The sequence below is a fragment of the Chiloscyllium plagiosum genome, chromosome 25 (assembly GCF_004010195.1).
Source record: "Chiloscyllium plagiosum isolate BGI_BamShark_2017 chromosome 25, ASM401019v2, whole genome shotgun sequence".
In the NCBI taxonomy this organism is placed as follows: Eukaryota; Metazoa; Chordata; class Chondrichthyes; order Orectolobiformes; family Hemiscylliidae; genus Chiloscyllium; species Chiloscyllium plagiosum.
In genome coordinates, this window is record NC_057734.1 from 16,063,721 (window position 1) to 16,080,495 (window position 16,775).

Here is a 16,775-nt window from a genome sequence, read left to right on the forward strand (position 1 = left end):
ATGTGAGCAAACGTTACCTTCACAGGTATATGATTTAAGAAGATCTGGCACTTCCTCCTTAACCAACCTCCAACCAGGATGTAAATTCTGGTGCAGGTTTCTAGCCTCCACAGTGCTTTCCGTTACCACTCCAACAAACTTCACTGTCTTGTCCTGTTTCCCTACATCTGGCTTCCCAGTGCTTTTCCTAACCAACCAATATAGTACTTTCACGTGGCCTACTTAATGCAGTGAAAACACTGGAGCTTTTTAACTTCTCTTTCTCCTTCATGGGTTTCCTTTTTACCCTTTGGTAAGTTATCCTTATGATCTTCACAGAGATCTACCTTTCCATTTCCACGTGAGGATTTCTTTTTTTCCCAATTTCTATCCCTCATGGATTGAAATTGATTTTGGAAGGCAAACTTTGATTTATGGACCAACTCACAATTGTCAGCCATTTCAGTTGTTAATCTTGCCATTTTAACTCTCTGCTCTTCCACGAGTTCTCATTACCTCAGGAGGTGAATTTTTGAACTTCTCCAAAATAATTGTCTCTTTAAAAGCATCTTAGGTTTGCCCTATTTTTAATGCCTATCCACCTATCAAAATTACTTTGTTTGATAATTTCAAACTCAATGTAGGTTGACCAGATTCCCTCCTTAGATTCCTGAAATGTTGGCTGTAGGCTCCTGGCACAAGCTCATATGTACCTAAGATGGCTTTCTTCACCTTCTCATACCCGATACTTCCTCTGATAATGATGCAAATGCCTTACTAGCTCTACCTACAAGTTTTGTTATGATCAACAAAACCTATATTGTTACTGGCCACTGCATTTGTTTATCCACCTTTTCAAATGAGGTGAAAAAAGCTTCTACATCCTTCTCATCAAATTTAGGCAATGCATTAATATAATTAAACATAACCTCACTGGGTCTTTGGCTACCATGAGTTTGCTCACACTCACTCCCTTCCTCACTAAGCTTACCTACAGTCTTCATTTCCATCATTTTAAGCTGACTTTCCTTTTTAAATGTCAATTTTTGAAGTTCAAACTCCCTGTCTTTTTCCTTTCCCCCTCTCCTTTTCTCTCTCTCCTCTCTCTGTTCCCTGCATTTAATCTTAACTCAAACCATTTCATTTCTGTTGTCCTTTCCTTGTGTTTTGTCTCTGACTCAAATTGCTTCACTTTCAATTGAATTTAAGCCATCTCCAAAGATTCAGGTAGTATTCCCAGCAAATATAAATGCTGAGCTATTGCCTCAATTGTCCTTTCATTTCTCACAGAAGGAGGTAGCTCCAACTCCAGATTGTCTGCTAACTCCAGCTGTTTGGACTTATTCAACTTTTCCAAAAGTCACTTCTTCCAACCCCAGAAAACACTTGGTGAATGAAAGAGCATTTGCTATCCCAAGCACTATTTAAACCAACCGAATTCAATACCCAGAATAAAAGACACTAACACCTACCACTCATTGCCTTTGAGTCCAGCAACTCTAATCCCAAATCAGAACTATGGTACAAATCCCATTAAGAGCCCTCAGTCTTTTGTGGACCAGGCCAGACCCCTTCAAAACCTTTCAGGAAAGTAGCCTGAACTCTAACTTTGCAAGTTGCTTTGAGCAGGTATACTGTGGATATTCCAGGAATGTTGCAGCTGGCCCAACTGCTTAGTTTTAAACAAAACAGAATTTAATTGCAAGATTACCAAATGAAATGCAAGCAAAAAGAACAGAGTATAGAATAACTTAACCGATCCAAAAACCCAACCAATAATCCCAAGTTAATATTGCTGTTCCAAATTCCTGCAACAATCTCCATAAACACCCCTTGGCACAAAGGAAAAAACAAACACACACTCTTACAGGAGAGACATCAGAGAGAGAGATAGCAGCGAGATTCAGCATTCAATATCTTCTTCCAAGTCATTCTTTCTTTGACCTGCAGCCTTGAACTGACTGACTGCTAGCTCTGAACAGCCAGACTGCTAAAACCAAACCAGAGAAAAGCTGAACTGGGAGAACTGACCACTCCCCTTTCATTGTGCAAGTACCTTTTTTAAACTTGAAAACCATCTGCCTGGGGTAGTGGCTATTAGCTATACTCAAATTGGCCCTAACACCCATAAAAACTAGACGTCCTGGAACCACTACACTTATGACCCCTCTGAAAAAAAATGAAGGACAACATAACCTATTTAAAGAAACAGCACGATTACTCAATATGTTGACATCACTCTCCCTTTCAGACTCTGTGTTGATTCAATTGTATAATTATTGGTAATGGATAAATAGACATGCATGTTAGGCTGCCATTACTCATTACATTTACTGTATTTTGTGATATTAATTTTTACTTTTGCTATTTGTTTTGCCTTAGCTTTTGCATTTTTGAAGTTCTGTATTGCTTGAATTGTCAGTTTAGTCTTATAGGGAGCTTGAACTTTCATTTCAGAAATTTAAAATCTCTAGGTTGACATTTAGAGATTGGGAGAAAATGAGTAACCAAAATGATCAAAAGCACATCTCGTACCAGAAGGGATTTTTTCTATGCTATTTTCTTTAATGTATCATGATAGCAAACCAAGGCATTGTTTGGTGTGCTAGTGAAAATTTGCTTGTACAACTATTCTGGCACTTAGCAGAATCACAAAGCTACAACAATCATCCAACGAGACTATCAGACAGCATCCATGCACAAGTAATTCTGAATAAAATGACAGTCTTGAACTTTCAAGTCACCAGATGATGCAATGTGATTTCTTCCAAATTGTTTCATTAGATGTGTACTAAGTATCAGCGGATGTCCAATTCGTCATTTGTCAGCATTTTTGAAATGTTTCCCATGGGAAACACATCTTCATAAGAGAGAAGTACTTTCTTTTGGCGTTATGCTTTCTTCAAGTAAAAAGCAGCAGTGATATCACCCAGTGGCATGTCTGGCAATGGAACTGTGAGAATATTTTCCAACTTTAGCATCATTTTGGGCAGTGATACTTATTGTGTTTGAGATACCTGATTGTTAAGTCTAACTTATATTTCGGTTGCGGGCTGCCTCCACTTTTTCAATGCTGAAGGCAGTGCAATGAATTCCTTTCCTTGAACTTAACTTGCAGGTGTTGCACACATCTAGGCAACTTGGCATATTGTACTCCTCATCATCTTATTGTGTTAACTTTCTGTGTCATGCTAACCCATGTCGTTCCCTTTTGTTAGGTCTGTCTGGGAACTTGACTCCCATAGAACCACCAACATACATTCCATACCATCCAGCAGCAGATTAGAATTGACTTAAAGCCAGATCAAATGAGGGTTATGTTTTGAATCACAGAACACAAATGCATAGTAACAAGACCTTTTGGAAGGGATAGCCCAGAAATTTGCTTTCTGGATAGCAAGCTTGGCTGATTCAGTTGAAGGAGGACAGAGAATAGACTTAAAAATTGGTAACAATCAGGTGCTACTCAGCAATTTTACTCTCCAAAATGGCAGGGTACTCTTAATCGTCAGTAAGGTTCTGGAAGTATTATGAGCAGCTGTATTCGGCAATAATCTACTCACTGCCATTCAGGGCCCTGGAGCTCTTGAGCTCCTCATATCCTTGGTTGAAGCATGGACAGAAAGCAGAATTCCAGAGGTGAAGTTAGAGTGACTGCGTTTGACATCAAAGCCTCATGTGATTAAGTATAGCATCCAAGAGTTCTAGTAAATGAGTCATAGGGAATCAGAAGGAAAATGAAACTCTTGATTGTTCAGGTTCGGAAACCTCAATCCTGGTTGCAGAGTTGGAGTCATATCTGGTATAAGGTAAGATTGTTGTAGTGATTGGACTCAGTAATTTCAGCTCCAAGATATCTCTGAAGGCATTCCATGCTAGCCGTGACTCCTCCCAGTAGACTTTGCTGCTTTTGCTTTGCTGTTCTTGTCCCGTAGATTATTTGCTTACAAACATGGGTGATGTAGTAGGATGCTTTTGGGAGAAGCAAGGAAAACCTGAGAAAATCTGTTTTTTGTATTCACTCATGGGACAAAATTATCCCTAGCTGGGCCAGTTTATTACCCATCACAGTTGCCCTCAAGAAAGTTGTGGTGAATTGGCTTCTTGAACTGCTGCAGTCCATGTGCTGCATGTAGACCCACAATACTTTTATGATGGTAATTCCAGGATTTTGACTCAGCAAAACCAAACAATGGGAGTATATTTCCAAGTCAGGATAGTGAGTGCCATGGAGGGGAACTTGCAGGTCATGATGTTCCATCTATCTGCTGCCCTTGTCTTTTAGGTGTTAGTAATCATGAGTTTGGAAGATATCATTTAAGGAGCCTTGGTGAATTATTGCAGTGCATCTTGTAGGTGGTACACACCGCTGCAGTGTCAATGGTGTTTCACAGAAGAACATATAGAAAATGTCCCAGAATTGTTGGCGAACTAAGCAACCTGTGAAAATGAGGAATTGAATAAAATTAATATCAGTAAACAGATGGTACTTGAAAAATTAACTGGACAGAAGGTTGATAAGTACTTTGGACCCAATGAGTCACATCCCAGACTGTTGAAGAATGTGATAGAGAATGAATTGATAATTATCTTTCTAAAATCTATAGATTTTGGGAACATTCCAGCAGATTGAAAAATAAGAAATGTAATTCCACAATTTAAGAGAGGAGGGAGAGAAAAATGGAGAATAATAGACTTTTTAGTTTGATATCTTAGTAATAGGTAAAATGTTAGAATATGTTATAAAGGAAATGATAACTCAACACTTAGAAAATAATGACATGTTTGTTCAGAGTCAATATGGATTTATGAAAAGGTTTGACAAACCTTCTGCAGTACTTTGATTATGTTACTTGAGCATCAATGAATGTGGATGTGTTGCATTTGTATTTCCAGAAGAATTTTGGTAAGGCCCCACAGAGGGGGATAATAAGCAAAGTTAGACGATATTGAATTGGTGTAATATTTATTGGTATGAGTAGAGAATTGGTTAAACAGGCAAAAACAGAGAGCCGAAACATATGAATAACTGTTAATTGTGGGAGTTTGCAAAGATTGGCATTGGGGTAATAGCTATTGTTAATCTATATAAACTATTTGAATGTGGAGACCAAATGTAGTATTTCCAAATTTACTGATGACACAGCGAAGGAGGTTACCTCAGAGTACAACGGGATCTTCATCAGATCGGTCAATGGGCTGAGGAGTGGCACATGGCGTTTGAGTTAGAAAAATGCAAGGTGCTGAATTTTGGAAAAGCAAATCTTAGCAAGACTTATACACTTAATGGTAAGTTCCAAGAGAGCGTTGCTGAACAAAGAGATCTTGGGGTGCAGGTTCATACTTCTTTGAAAGTACTGTTGCATGTAGATAGGATAGTGAAGAAGGCATTTGGTATGCTTTCCTTTATTGATCAGAGTATTGAGTATAGGAGTTCAGAGATCCTGTTGTAGCTGTACACAACGTTGGTTAGGCCACTTTTGGAATATTGAGTGCAATTCTGGTCTCCTTCCCATTGGAAGGATATTGTGAAATATGAAAGGGTTCAGAAAAGATTAACAAGGATGTTGCCAGGTTGGAGCATTTGAGCTATAGGGAGAGGCTGAATGGGCTGGGGCAGCTTTCCCTGGAGTGTCAGAGACTGAGAGGTTACCGTACTGAGAGGTTTATAAAATCATGAGGGGCATGGATAGGATAAATAGACAAAGTCTTTTCCCTGTAATGGGGAGTCCAGAACTAGAGGGCATAGGTTTAAGGTGAGGGGGGAGAAATATAAAAGGGACCTAAGGGGCAACTTTTTCATGAAGAGGGTAGTGCAAAAATGAAAGGAAAATGGTGCAGAAATGAGTTGTCCGAGGAAGCGGTGGAAGCTGGTACAATTTCAGCATTTAAAAGGCACCTGGGTGGGGATATGAATAGGAAGGAATGAGAGGGATATGGGCCAGATGCTGGCAAATGGGACTAGATTAGGTTAGGATATCTGCTTGGCATGGACGAGTTGGACCGAAGGGTCTGTTTCTGTGCTGTACATCTTTATGACTCTGTGACTCTATAACTATGTGAGAATGTAAATTGTGAGGAAAATGCAAAGAGACACAAAATGACATGAGTAGGCTAAGAGAATGGGCAAGAGTATGGCCAATAAAAAATAATGTGAAGTTATCCACTTGTTAGATTAAACAGAAACTATTTCTTCATTGATGAGAAGTTGGAAAGTGATGTGTGTTGATTGCTCACTTCGGGGTTTCAAATAGCAGAGGCTTGGGGATGGCCTTCCTTTCATAGATTTAATCGGGAAGATGGCAGGTTTTCCATGCACCACTGTCCCACCTGATGGGATGTTACTGATGACTGTATTATGGTCAGCACCATCCATGAGACTAACTGAATAATGAAGCAGTTTTGCCCAAAATCAGCAAGACCTGAACAATATCTAGGTTTGGGATGAAAAGTGTTAAGTAACATAGGAGTCACACAATTATGCCAGGCAATGACCAGCTCCAAGAAGACAGAATTTAACCATCACCTCTTGACATTCAATGACATCATCATCAACAAATCTCCCACTATCAACATCTAGGGATTACTATTAACCAGAAAGTAAACTGCACTAGTCATATAAGTACTGTGGAAACCTTGCAGAAAGAAACTCAGGTCCTGACTCCCCAGAGCCTGTCCACCATCTACAAGGCACAAGTCAGGAATGCTCCCCATTTGCCTGGATGAGTGCAGCTCCAATAATACTCAACATACCATCCAGGACCAAGCAACCCACTTGGTCAATATTACATCCACAAACGTTCAATTCTTCCACCACTGATGCTCACCAGCAGTAGTGTGGACAAGCTACAAGATGCACTGCAAAAATTTACCAAGGCTTCTTAGACAGCACCTTCCAACCCACAATCATTACTATCTAAAGTCTAGGAGGACAGCAGATATACGGGATTCAACCACCTGCAAGTTCCCCTCCAAAGCCATTCACTATCCAGACTTGGATAAACATTATTATTTGTTCAGTGTTGCTATGTCAACATGCTGAAACTCACTCCCTAATGGCATTTTAGGTTTAACTACATCAACTAGATTGCAATGGTTCAAGAAAACAACTTTTCACCATCTCAATGATGGCCAGGGCTGGACAATAAATGTTGGCTTAGCCAGTGACACCCATATCCTGTGAATTAATTTTTAAAAAGCATCAGACACTTCTAATCATACGTACACTATCTCCTATGTTGGTTGAGGTATCAACTTTGTAAATTTAGCTAAATTATGCAAATACTGTGCTTTGTGCAGAACCCAATCTCACCTGCCATGTGTAGATCCTGTGCAGCACAACTTGGTCCTGAATGCTTAGAATGTCTTTTCATCAAAATTATTTCAAAGTACAATTCAGTATACATGCAGTATTTGTTACTTTACTATTTCTATATTATTTTGTTTCAAAATGTTTTATGCTGAATTCTAGCACTCTGAAATTCATCTTTTTTGCAGAGAGAGAGAGAGAGACTTCGCTGCTTTTGCTTTGCTGTTGTTGTCCCGTAGATTATTTGCTTATAAACATGGGTGATGTAGTAGGATGTTTTTGGGAGAAACAAGAAAAACCTGAGCAACACAAGATGCCAGAAATCAGACAATGTAGAGTGCAACAGATGCATAGTTACAGAGGATGTTGAAGGAGCATATCTCCTACCTCATCTTAATTGAGGAAGAATATATATGAATGTGTTCACTGCAAGAAGAAAATTGTTACCAATCTATGGCATCATCTGCAAGCAGTATTATATCCCAGAATTAGGCCATGGATAGCATTGCTTATGACCCAAGGTCTAATTAATCCATAACATTTATGGCTACAACTGTTTTCAGGCTGCAATAGGTGACAACAACACAGTCTGCTCATGGTGGATGGAACACAATGTCTTTCCATTGTCATCGCTTTAATGGTAGAGGTGACTCCATCCAGAGCTTGTCCACTCTGCCAGTTGTTTTTTCTTCTTTTCCCATTTTTCTTCCTCTTTTCCTCAGTTCTCTCTGCCTTGGATACATGGCCCTGGCCTCCAAAGTGTGGATGCCAACAATCAATGTTGCAAAGTAGACACACCAGTGGCCCGGTGTGAAGCGGGAAAGGTGAAACGGCAGCAGTCCACTGCGAAGTATGGCAGCAGCGGCCCAGTGTGGAGCATGGTGGCTGCCAGCAGTCAGACCACATTGGAGGCCCCGACTTATCTGCTGAGGAGACGTCTTGGAGACAGACTGTGATGTTTGTCTTTTTAACTTTCCTTCTTGATTTTCTGATCTATGGTTAAACTATGCATAGCTGTAATGTACCTTTTTTCTTCTTAATTTCTCTACTTTCAAATCAAAGATTGTACCTAGGTATTCTGTACCTAAGGATGTGTGTTGGTAACATTGTTACACTGTAACTAATCTGTAACTGAAGAATCTGAACCTAGGTACCTTTGTACCTCAGATGACGCTGTCACTGGTGACTTATAACTTCTTCACTGTGATCATTTGAGTACATGTAACAATAAAGCTAATTCAATTCAACAAGTATTGGTAGTCCACATTAACACCTCCACTCTCCATGCACGTTTTCACTCAGAATTCACTCATTAACATTTGGAACCCAACTCTCAAAAGAAAACTGCTTGCTGCACCCCTGCACTAGTATGAGGTTTTGGAAGCTCCTCCCATTGTTTCTGAGATATGGAGCAGCTTGCTTACATTTTTTTGATTTGATCCATTATTGTCATATGTACATAGGTACAGTGAAACGTTTTGTTCTGCATGCAGTACAGGTCAACAGTCCATAACGATAATAGAACAGAGCGAAGAATACAATATTATGGCTGCAGAAAAGGTGCACAAATGGAGAGGTCAACCTTAAACTTAAAATTTGAGAAGTCCATTCAGAAGTCTAATAACTACTGGGAGGAAGCTGCTCTTGAATCTGTTGGTATGTGTGTTCAACCTTTTGTGTCTTCTGCTTGACGGAAGAGATTAGAAGAGATTGTAACTGGGGTGGCAGGGGTCTTTCATTACGTTGGCTGCCTTTCCTAGGTATATAGATGGAGTCACTGGATGGAAGGTTGGCTTACATGATGAACTGGGCTGCATTCCCAACTCCATGTAGTTTCTTGAAGGCCTGGACAGAGCAGTTGCCATGCCAAGCTGTGATGCATCGAGATAGAATGCTTTCTATGGTGCATCTATGAAAATTGGTAAGTCTTTACAGACATGTTGAATCTCCTTAGCCTCCTGAGGAAGTAGAGGTATTGCTGTGCTTTCTTAACCATTGCGTCATCGTGGGCGGACCAGGACACATTGTTGGTACTCGTCACTTCGAGGAACTTGTCATGTTCGACCATCGCCACCTCAGCACCATTGATGTAGATAGAGGCATGCCCTCCACTTTGCTTCCTGAAGTCGATGGCCAACTCTTTCATTTTGCTGACATTAAGGGAGAGATGGTTATCTTTATGCAAACATTCTATCTTTCTTCTGTATTCTGTCATGTCATTGTTAGAGATTTGGCAGACAATTGGGATTTTGTCAGCAAACTTGTAGACTGAGAATAAAATTTGGCCCACAGTTATGAGTGTACAGAGAGTACGGTAAGCAGTGGAGTATGCAGCCTTGCAGGGCACTAGTGTTGAGGATTGTCATGGAGGAGGTGCTGTGCCTATTCTCACTGATTGCAGTCTGTGAGTCAGGAAATCGATGATCCAGTTGCAGAGAGTGGAGCAGAGACCTAGGTCTCAGAGTTTGGAGGTTAGCTTGGTTGGAATTATAGTGTTGAAGTTTGAGCTGTCGTCAATGAGTAGGATCCTGACACAGATATACTTGTTATCCAGGTGTTTGAGGGATGAATGTAGGGCCAGGGAGATTACATCTGCGCTGGACCTGTTGCAATAATGGGCAAATTGCAAGGGATCAAGGCAGGATGGAAGACTACAGTTGATATGATACATAACTAACCTATCAAAATACTTCATAATTATGAAGGTCAGAGCCACCAGGTAGGAGTCATTGAGGCATGCTGCATGAAATTTCTTTGATATTGGGATGATGGTGATTTTCTTGAAGCGGGGGGGACTTCAGATCATAGTAAGGTGAGGTTAAAGATGTCAATGAATACTCCTGCTAGTTGTATGTGCAGGAACTGAGTGCACGCCAGGGAGTCCATCTGGGTCAGTTACTTTTTGTGAGTTCACTACTAAAGGCTGTTACGACACGGGGTAAACCCCTCTGCAAATTTAAACCCGACACACAGAGAAGCTCACCTAATGCTGTAATCTGTTAAATTTCGAGAGGCAAAGAATTATCCCAGAGGGGACTATTTAAATTAAACATTAACTATTTTATTCTTTAAGTCCCACAGAGAACATCTTTTACCTCTCACTCTACAATACTGGTCCGATAAAAGAAACCCCAATTAAGATTTACAAAAAAAAAATCACGTTTCAAAACCAGTCATTTTAATCAATTCTCTTTTGTAGATTTTCCTTTGTAGATTTTTTTCTAAGTCGGTTTTGATGTTCTGCTGCACAAGCTTCTTATAGACAGGTACCTTTCAGAGAGCTCTTCAGCTAGCAGTCTATATTTGTTGGTGTCCTTGGCAGTTCTTCCCCTAACCATCAAAATGTCTGGTTTAATACCCCAAAAATCAGATCATTTCATTGGTTTTGATGTTGTCAAAATACTAAATTCAAATTTGATTGGATTTTGCTATCTTGGGGCATAATTTAAACTAGGAGAAAGTGAGGACTGCAGATGCTGGAGACCAGAGTTGAAAACTGTGGTGCTGGAAAAACACAGCAGGCCAGGCAGCATCCGAGGAACAGGAGAATCGACGTTTCGGGCATAAGCCCTTCTTCCTGAAGAAGGGATTATGCCCGAAACATCGATTCTCCTGCTCCTCGGATGCTGCCTATCCTGCTGCATTTTTCCAGCACCACATTTTTCAACGCATAATTTAAACTGATTGGCTAGATGTGAATTTGTTTTTGTATCATGGCAACTCAAGTGCGCAATTGGTTTCACAGTCAAATGTTACCTTTTAACTTCCTTCAGTACGCTCTGTGCCTCTCTAAGTCAATGCCAGCTTAGAGTCTCTCTTAAAGGTGCATGCATGTCTACACCTTCATAACAAGGCCGATCTAATATCTGCAGCAGTGACTGAGGGAACAAATGCATCACAAGGCGGTCGGGGCAGGTGACAGCATTTCACTGACCTTCTGTTCGAAATAAGTAAAATGCATTGAGCTCATTACCAAGGAATGTATTTTTGTCCGCTATTTTGTTCTACTTCACTTTTAGCCTGTTTTATTGTGTATGCTTTGCCATAAACAGCGAACGTCTATGTGGTTAGTTTGGGTCTTTAGCTTCGAGACCCAAATGTTTATCTCAAGACATTGATACTGCATTTCACAGTAAAGTATAAAGTCATTCCTATGGATGCTGCAATCACTCACTAAGATACACAGAATTGATTCTTAGCTCTCGTATTCAAAATGTTTCAAGCTTTGGACTTCAATGTCGTAATCATCTTTAAAAACGAGTGAATGTGTTGATAGGGGCTTCAGTTACAGATCTCCTGCAGATGAGTAGGAATGTTGAGTCACAGTGGCATAGAACCAGTATGGTATAACGGCAGCCATCTCTCTGAGGATGTCAAAATAGAGTAGGAATGTTGAGTCACAATGGCATAGAATGAGTATGGTATAACGGCAGTCATCTCTCTGAGGATGTCAAAATATTTGCCTATTCCTCAACAAATATTCATCATTGTTTTTGAAAGCTGCCTGACTCCATTGCTAAATACGAGTATTTTAAGGTCCTCATTTGAGTATCAATAATCTTCTATTGTCCTTAAGATTCAGCTAATAAGGAGGTTAACCATAAGAGTGGTACAATTGGCAAGAAGCTGCTTAGCATTGTGTTAACATGTAAAGGAGAGAATGATATTATGGTTCTTGTCACCCATTAGTATATTTTTGTTTTGGTCTTTCCTCAATGTATTCTACCCAAATTTCTTTCCAGTACCTCCCTCCTTATGTCATACTCCCCCGTCCCATCCCCTAACTTTGAGTTTTGTCATCTGCTGATTTGTGTTTATTTGCAGCTTAGAAATTTTCAACTCTTCACAACCTTGAATCCCAAGATTTATTTGTACACCGATTGCATCTTTACAGTTATCTGATTTTTACCGCTTCTCTCTCTCTCTCTCTCCCCCCCCCCACATTCTACATGACTTCACAGTTCCTCATTGGACAAACTATAATTATAATTTCAATTTAACTTTTCTGTTTTAATGAAGCTTTAACAACATGTATTAATGATTTTAAATTATTTGAAAGTTGCAATTACATTTCTCTCATGGTCCAACAAATCGTATCATTCACTTGTTATTCTAGACATTCATTAATCATACAGTTAATTTATGGTATAAAATAAAACTTAATTTTGGACTTATATGTATTTTACATATGTGTGAAGAAATATATTATCTGTGTGTGTTATATATTCTAGAAACAGAACCCGCTCAGAATGTTGGGTCAGCTAAAGTTTCCGATTCCTTTTCAGGTATGTTTTCAGTATTTTTTGACTTACATCCTGGAAATCCAGTATTACCTTTGCATTGTTATCATTAATTTTAAGTAAAGAAACTAGTGGCCCAGAAATTTGATGATGTTTGAAAATGGGCTTGCAAGCTCTGTCTACAAATATACAATCAGAAATATTTAATGGTTGGTTGATTGTTTGGGAAATTATACTTGACTGATGCCTCTTAAATGTAGTCAAATTCATAAGGGAGAGATGTAATCTGGTTGGATGCAGCAGGTGCATGTTCTCAAATGGTTAAATTTGTTCAAAGAGGTACAGAAGTGGCACGAAGGTTCTCAGATGTAAAAAGAGAAAGATCACACCCAAAAATCTGGGCAGAAATTTGGCAGCTGGATTATAATATCAGAAATGTGTACTTGCCTAATTTGTCAGGAAGAATTGAGAAGCGGCACAATATTTAAATAGAGAGAGATTTGCAGTACTGTGTTGCAGAGGGGTATTGGTGTCCTCGTAAGTGAATCACAAAAAACTAAAATGTGGCTACTGAAGTGAAGAGGAAATGAAATGGAATACAGTGATTTATTTGAAGGAGAACATAAAAGTTGGGAAACTTTGCTACAGTTGTACAGAGTATTGGTGAGATCACTGTTTAGAATACAATGGTTAGCACTGCTGCCTCACTTCGATTCCAGCTTCGGGTAACTGTGTGGAGTTGTGCATTCTCCCTGTGTCTGTGTGGGTTTCCTTGGGGTGCTCTGGTTTCTTCCCACAGTCCAAAGATGTGCAAAAGACCATGCCAAATTGCCCTTGGTGTTCAGGGATGTGTAGGTTAGATGCATTAGTCGGGGTAAATGTAGAGTAATAGGGTAGGGGAATGGGTCTGGGTGGGTTACTCTTCGAAGGGTTGGTGTGGGCTTGTTGGGTCAAATGGCCTGTTTTCACACTGTAGAGATTCTATGATTGTATGATGATTTTATGAATACATAAGAATATAAGAAATAAGAGCATGAGTAGGCCAGCAGGCCCTTTGAGCCCACTCTCCCATTCAATAAGATCAGGTCTGATCTTTTTGTGGCCTCAGCACCATTTACCCACCTTAATTCCTTTATTGTTCAAACAATATCCATCTTAGCTTTAAAAAGATGGATTGAGGAAGCCTCAACTACTTCACTAGGCATTGAATTCTTTAGATTCACAACCCTCTGGGCGAAGAAGCTCCTTCTCAATTCAGCCCTAAACCTGCTCCCCCTAATTTTGAGGCTATGCCCTCTTGTCCTAATTTCACCTGCCAGTGGGAACATCCTCTCTACCTCTATCTAAGCTATTCCCTTCATAATTTTATATGTTTATATAAGATCCCCCTTAATTCTTCTAAATTCCAATGAATATAATTCTAGTCTACTCAGTCTGTCCTTATAAGCCAACCCCTTCAACTCTGGAATCAACAATTATGATCTCTTTTTTGTAAGGAAGTGTTTATTGTATTAAACACAGAGAAAAGAAGCTTCACTTAACTGATTCTTGGGATGAAGGGCATGGCTAATCAGAAAAAGTTAGACAGGTTGGGTCCGGAGGCTTCTGGCCCAGTGTGACGGTCTCGTCCTGGCTGCATCTTCAGGGTATTCTATCGTTCCTTAATCAACTTTCCTCACGTACACAAGCCATTAGCTGAAACGTGATGAACTTTGTATTTATTTTACTTTTTTAGTTATTTTATGGATGACTTTTATCAATAAATTAGGTGTTGTGGTGTGGCAACATATAAAACTTTTCATTGTATTTTTCATGTAAAAGTACACATGATAATAAATTGCTATTATATTCTATTCTATTCTGGAGTTTTGAAGAATGAAAAGTGATCTTATTGAAACATTTATGATCCCTAGATGGATACAGGAATGTTTCCCCTTGTAGAAGAAACCAGAAATAGGGGTGAAAACCATTTAAAATTAAGAGGGTTTCCCATTTAAGACAGAGACAAGGAAAATTTCTTCTTTTAGTGTCTGTGGAATTTTCATCGCTTGAGAGTGATGGAGGTAGTGTCATATATTTTAAGGTTACGTTAGATCTTTCTTAACTGACATGAAAGTCAAAAGGAATAGAGTGTAGACAGGAAGCAGAGCCAACAATTGGATCAGGTGTTACATTATCAAATGGTGACCAAACTTAAGGGAGATAATGGCAAACTCCTACTCCTGATTTTTATGTTCATGAGTCCATTTAGTTGGTCTAGTCTGCAGCAGAAAGCCAATGGGCATACATGGAGAAGTACCAAGTGCACTGACAGGTAGCTTGTGACAGTGGCTTAAAGCACGAAGGGATTCAACTCCAATTTGTGTCAGGCTTTATGCTGAAAATGGAGGTCATTCTGCCATTCTGTCCAATATGGAGTGAATGATCACAAACACAACAGAAACAGCCTTCATAATGGTATTGTAGCTGACAGCTTCCATGGCATCTCACACTACTGTCACAGAAGCTCATATGGCTGTGATCTTGTTTCCAGTGGTTAATGTTGACAGAGACTTCCAGAGTGTCATAGGGAAGAGGTGAAGTGAAGAATTAGGAGAGTTGCATTGGCTCCATACCTAATCCTATCCGTGTCCACTTCAACAGTGCCCTTGTTAGTATCACATTCATTGTCTCAAGGCCCATAGCTGCTCAAGATCATTGTTGAGAATGTCCTCGATGGAAATTTAATATTAAGAACATAAGAACATAAAACATAGGAGCAGGATTGGGCCATATGGTTACTCAAACTTGTGCCATTCATTACAATCATGGCTAACCTTTGGCCCTAATTCGACTTTCCTGTCCACCTCCCATAACCCTTGACTCCCTAAGAGACCAAAATGTTTATCTCAGCCTTCAATATGTCCAGTAATAAACTATTCACAATCCTCTGGTATAGAGAATTCCAAACATTCACAATACTTTGTATGAAGATATTTCTTCTCAACTCGATGATCTTTTCCAGAGACTATGTTCTCACGTTCTAGATTTCTTAGCTGGGAAGACCAGTTCACTGAAGCTGCTTTGTCTAGCCCTCAGAGTATTGTATGTTTCAATGAAATTACCTCTCATTCATCAAATTCCAGAATATTGACCATCTTATTTAGTCTTTCATCATAAGATCTCCGCTGATCTTAGGAATCAATATGTTGAACCTTAATTGTGCCACCTCCAATTCAAGAATTTTCCATCCTGAACCAGCATAAACATAAGCACTAAAGGTTTGCACAAGAGTGAATTTTAATTATTTATGTTAAATATTAGATAGGTGGAATTAAATTGTTGGTTCCAATCTTTTTTTCTGGATGTTGGTTTATATTTGTGGTTAAATACGGGTAAGACCAATTAGGCTGTAACAAAAGAAGATAATTGGTCAGCAGTCATAAATATGCTGGTGATTAAAAGTGTATGATTGCTATTTAGATATGGGAAGGATGTTTGCTGCTTTGCTTTTCTTCATCTTCATTCCACTCTTTGTTTTCCTCCTCCAGCACTTCTTGTTGGGAAGATGGTGATGTAGTTGTATTGGCATTGGACTAGTATATTAGTTCTCTTTTATAGTTCTGGTTGCATTCATGAAAATTGCAACTTTTGGGAAAACATGATTTTCAATAGGAATCCATTTTAAAGTGAGAGTTGGTTCCCTATGGAATTTCTTTGCTCAGAAAACCTATGTATAAGCAGAAATACTGTACTATACATGTACAGTACTGTGTATTTCTAATTGAAATAATATGTAAAAGATATTAAAATAAGCTAAATTTAAAAGAAAAACTTTGCAGTTAGATTCTTTAGAATCTTTCTCAGCAGACATAGATAGTGTTATTGGTGGGGTCTGGTGAAGTGGCTCAGTGGTTAGCACTGCTGCCTGGGCAACTGTCTGTGTGGAGTTTGCACATTTTCCCTGTGTCTGTGTGGGTTTCCTCCAGATGCTCATTTCCTCCCACAGTCCAAAGATGTGCAGGTCGGGTGAATTGGCCATGCTAAATTGCCCATAGTATTAGATGCATTAGTTAGGGGTAAATGTAGGGGAATGGGTCTGGGTGGGTTACTTTTTGGAGGGCGGACTTGTTGGACTGAAGGGCCTGTTTCCAAGTATGGAATCTAATCTAACCATTAAAGCATTATAAAGTTGAATTGTGTACAATCTTAAATGCCTGCATTGATAAATAAAATAACCTCTAAATTAAACTGAATTAAATTGTATG

At 39.4% G+C, this 16,775-nt stretch overlaps 1 protein-coding gene across 1 annotated transcript in view; it reads left to right on the forward strand.

The window, feature by feature from the left end:
* The window catches only part of LOC122562403, a 209,051-nt gene that overhangs the window by 108,832 nt on the left and 83,444 nt on the right, over positions 1 to 16,775 (forward strand). The window contains exon 5 of the mRNA XM_043715261.1: positions 12,520 to 12,573. Within this exon, the coding sequence (XP_043571196.1) occupies positions 12,520 to 12,573 (54 nt within the window). The remainder of the gene's footprint in view (positions 1 to 12,519; positions 12,574 to 16,775) is intronic.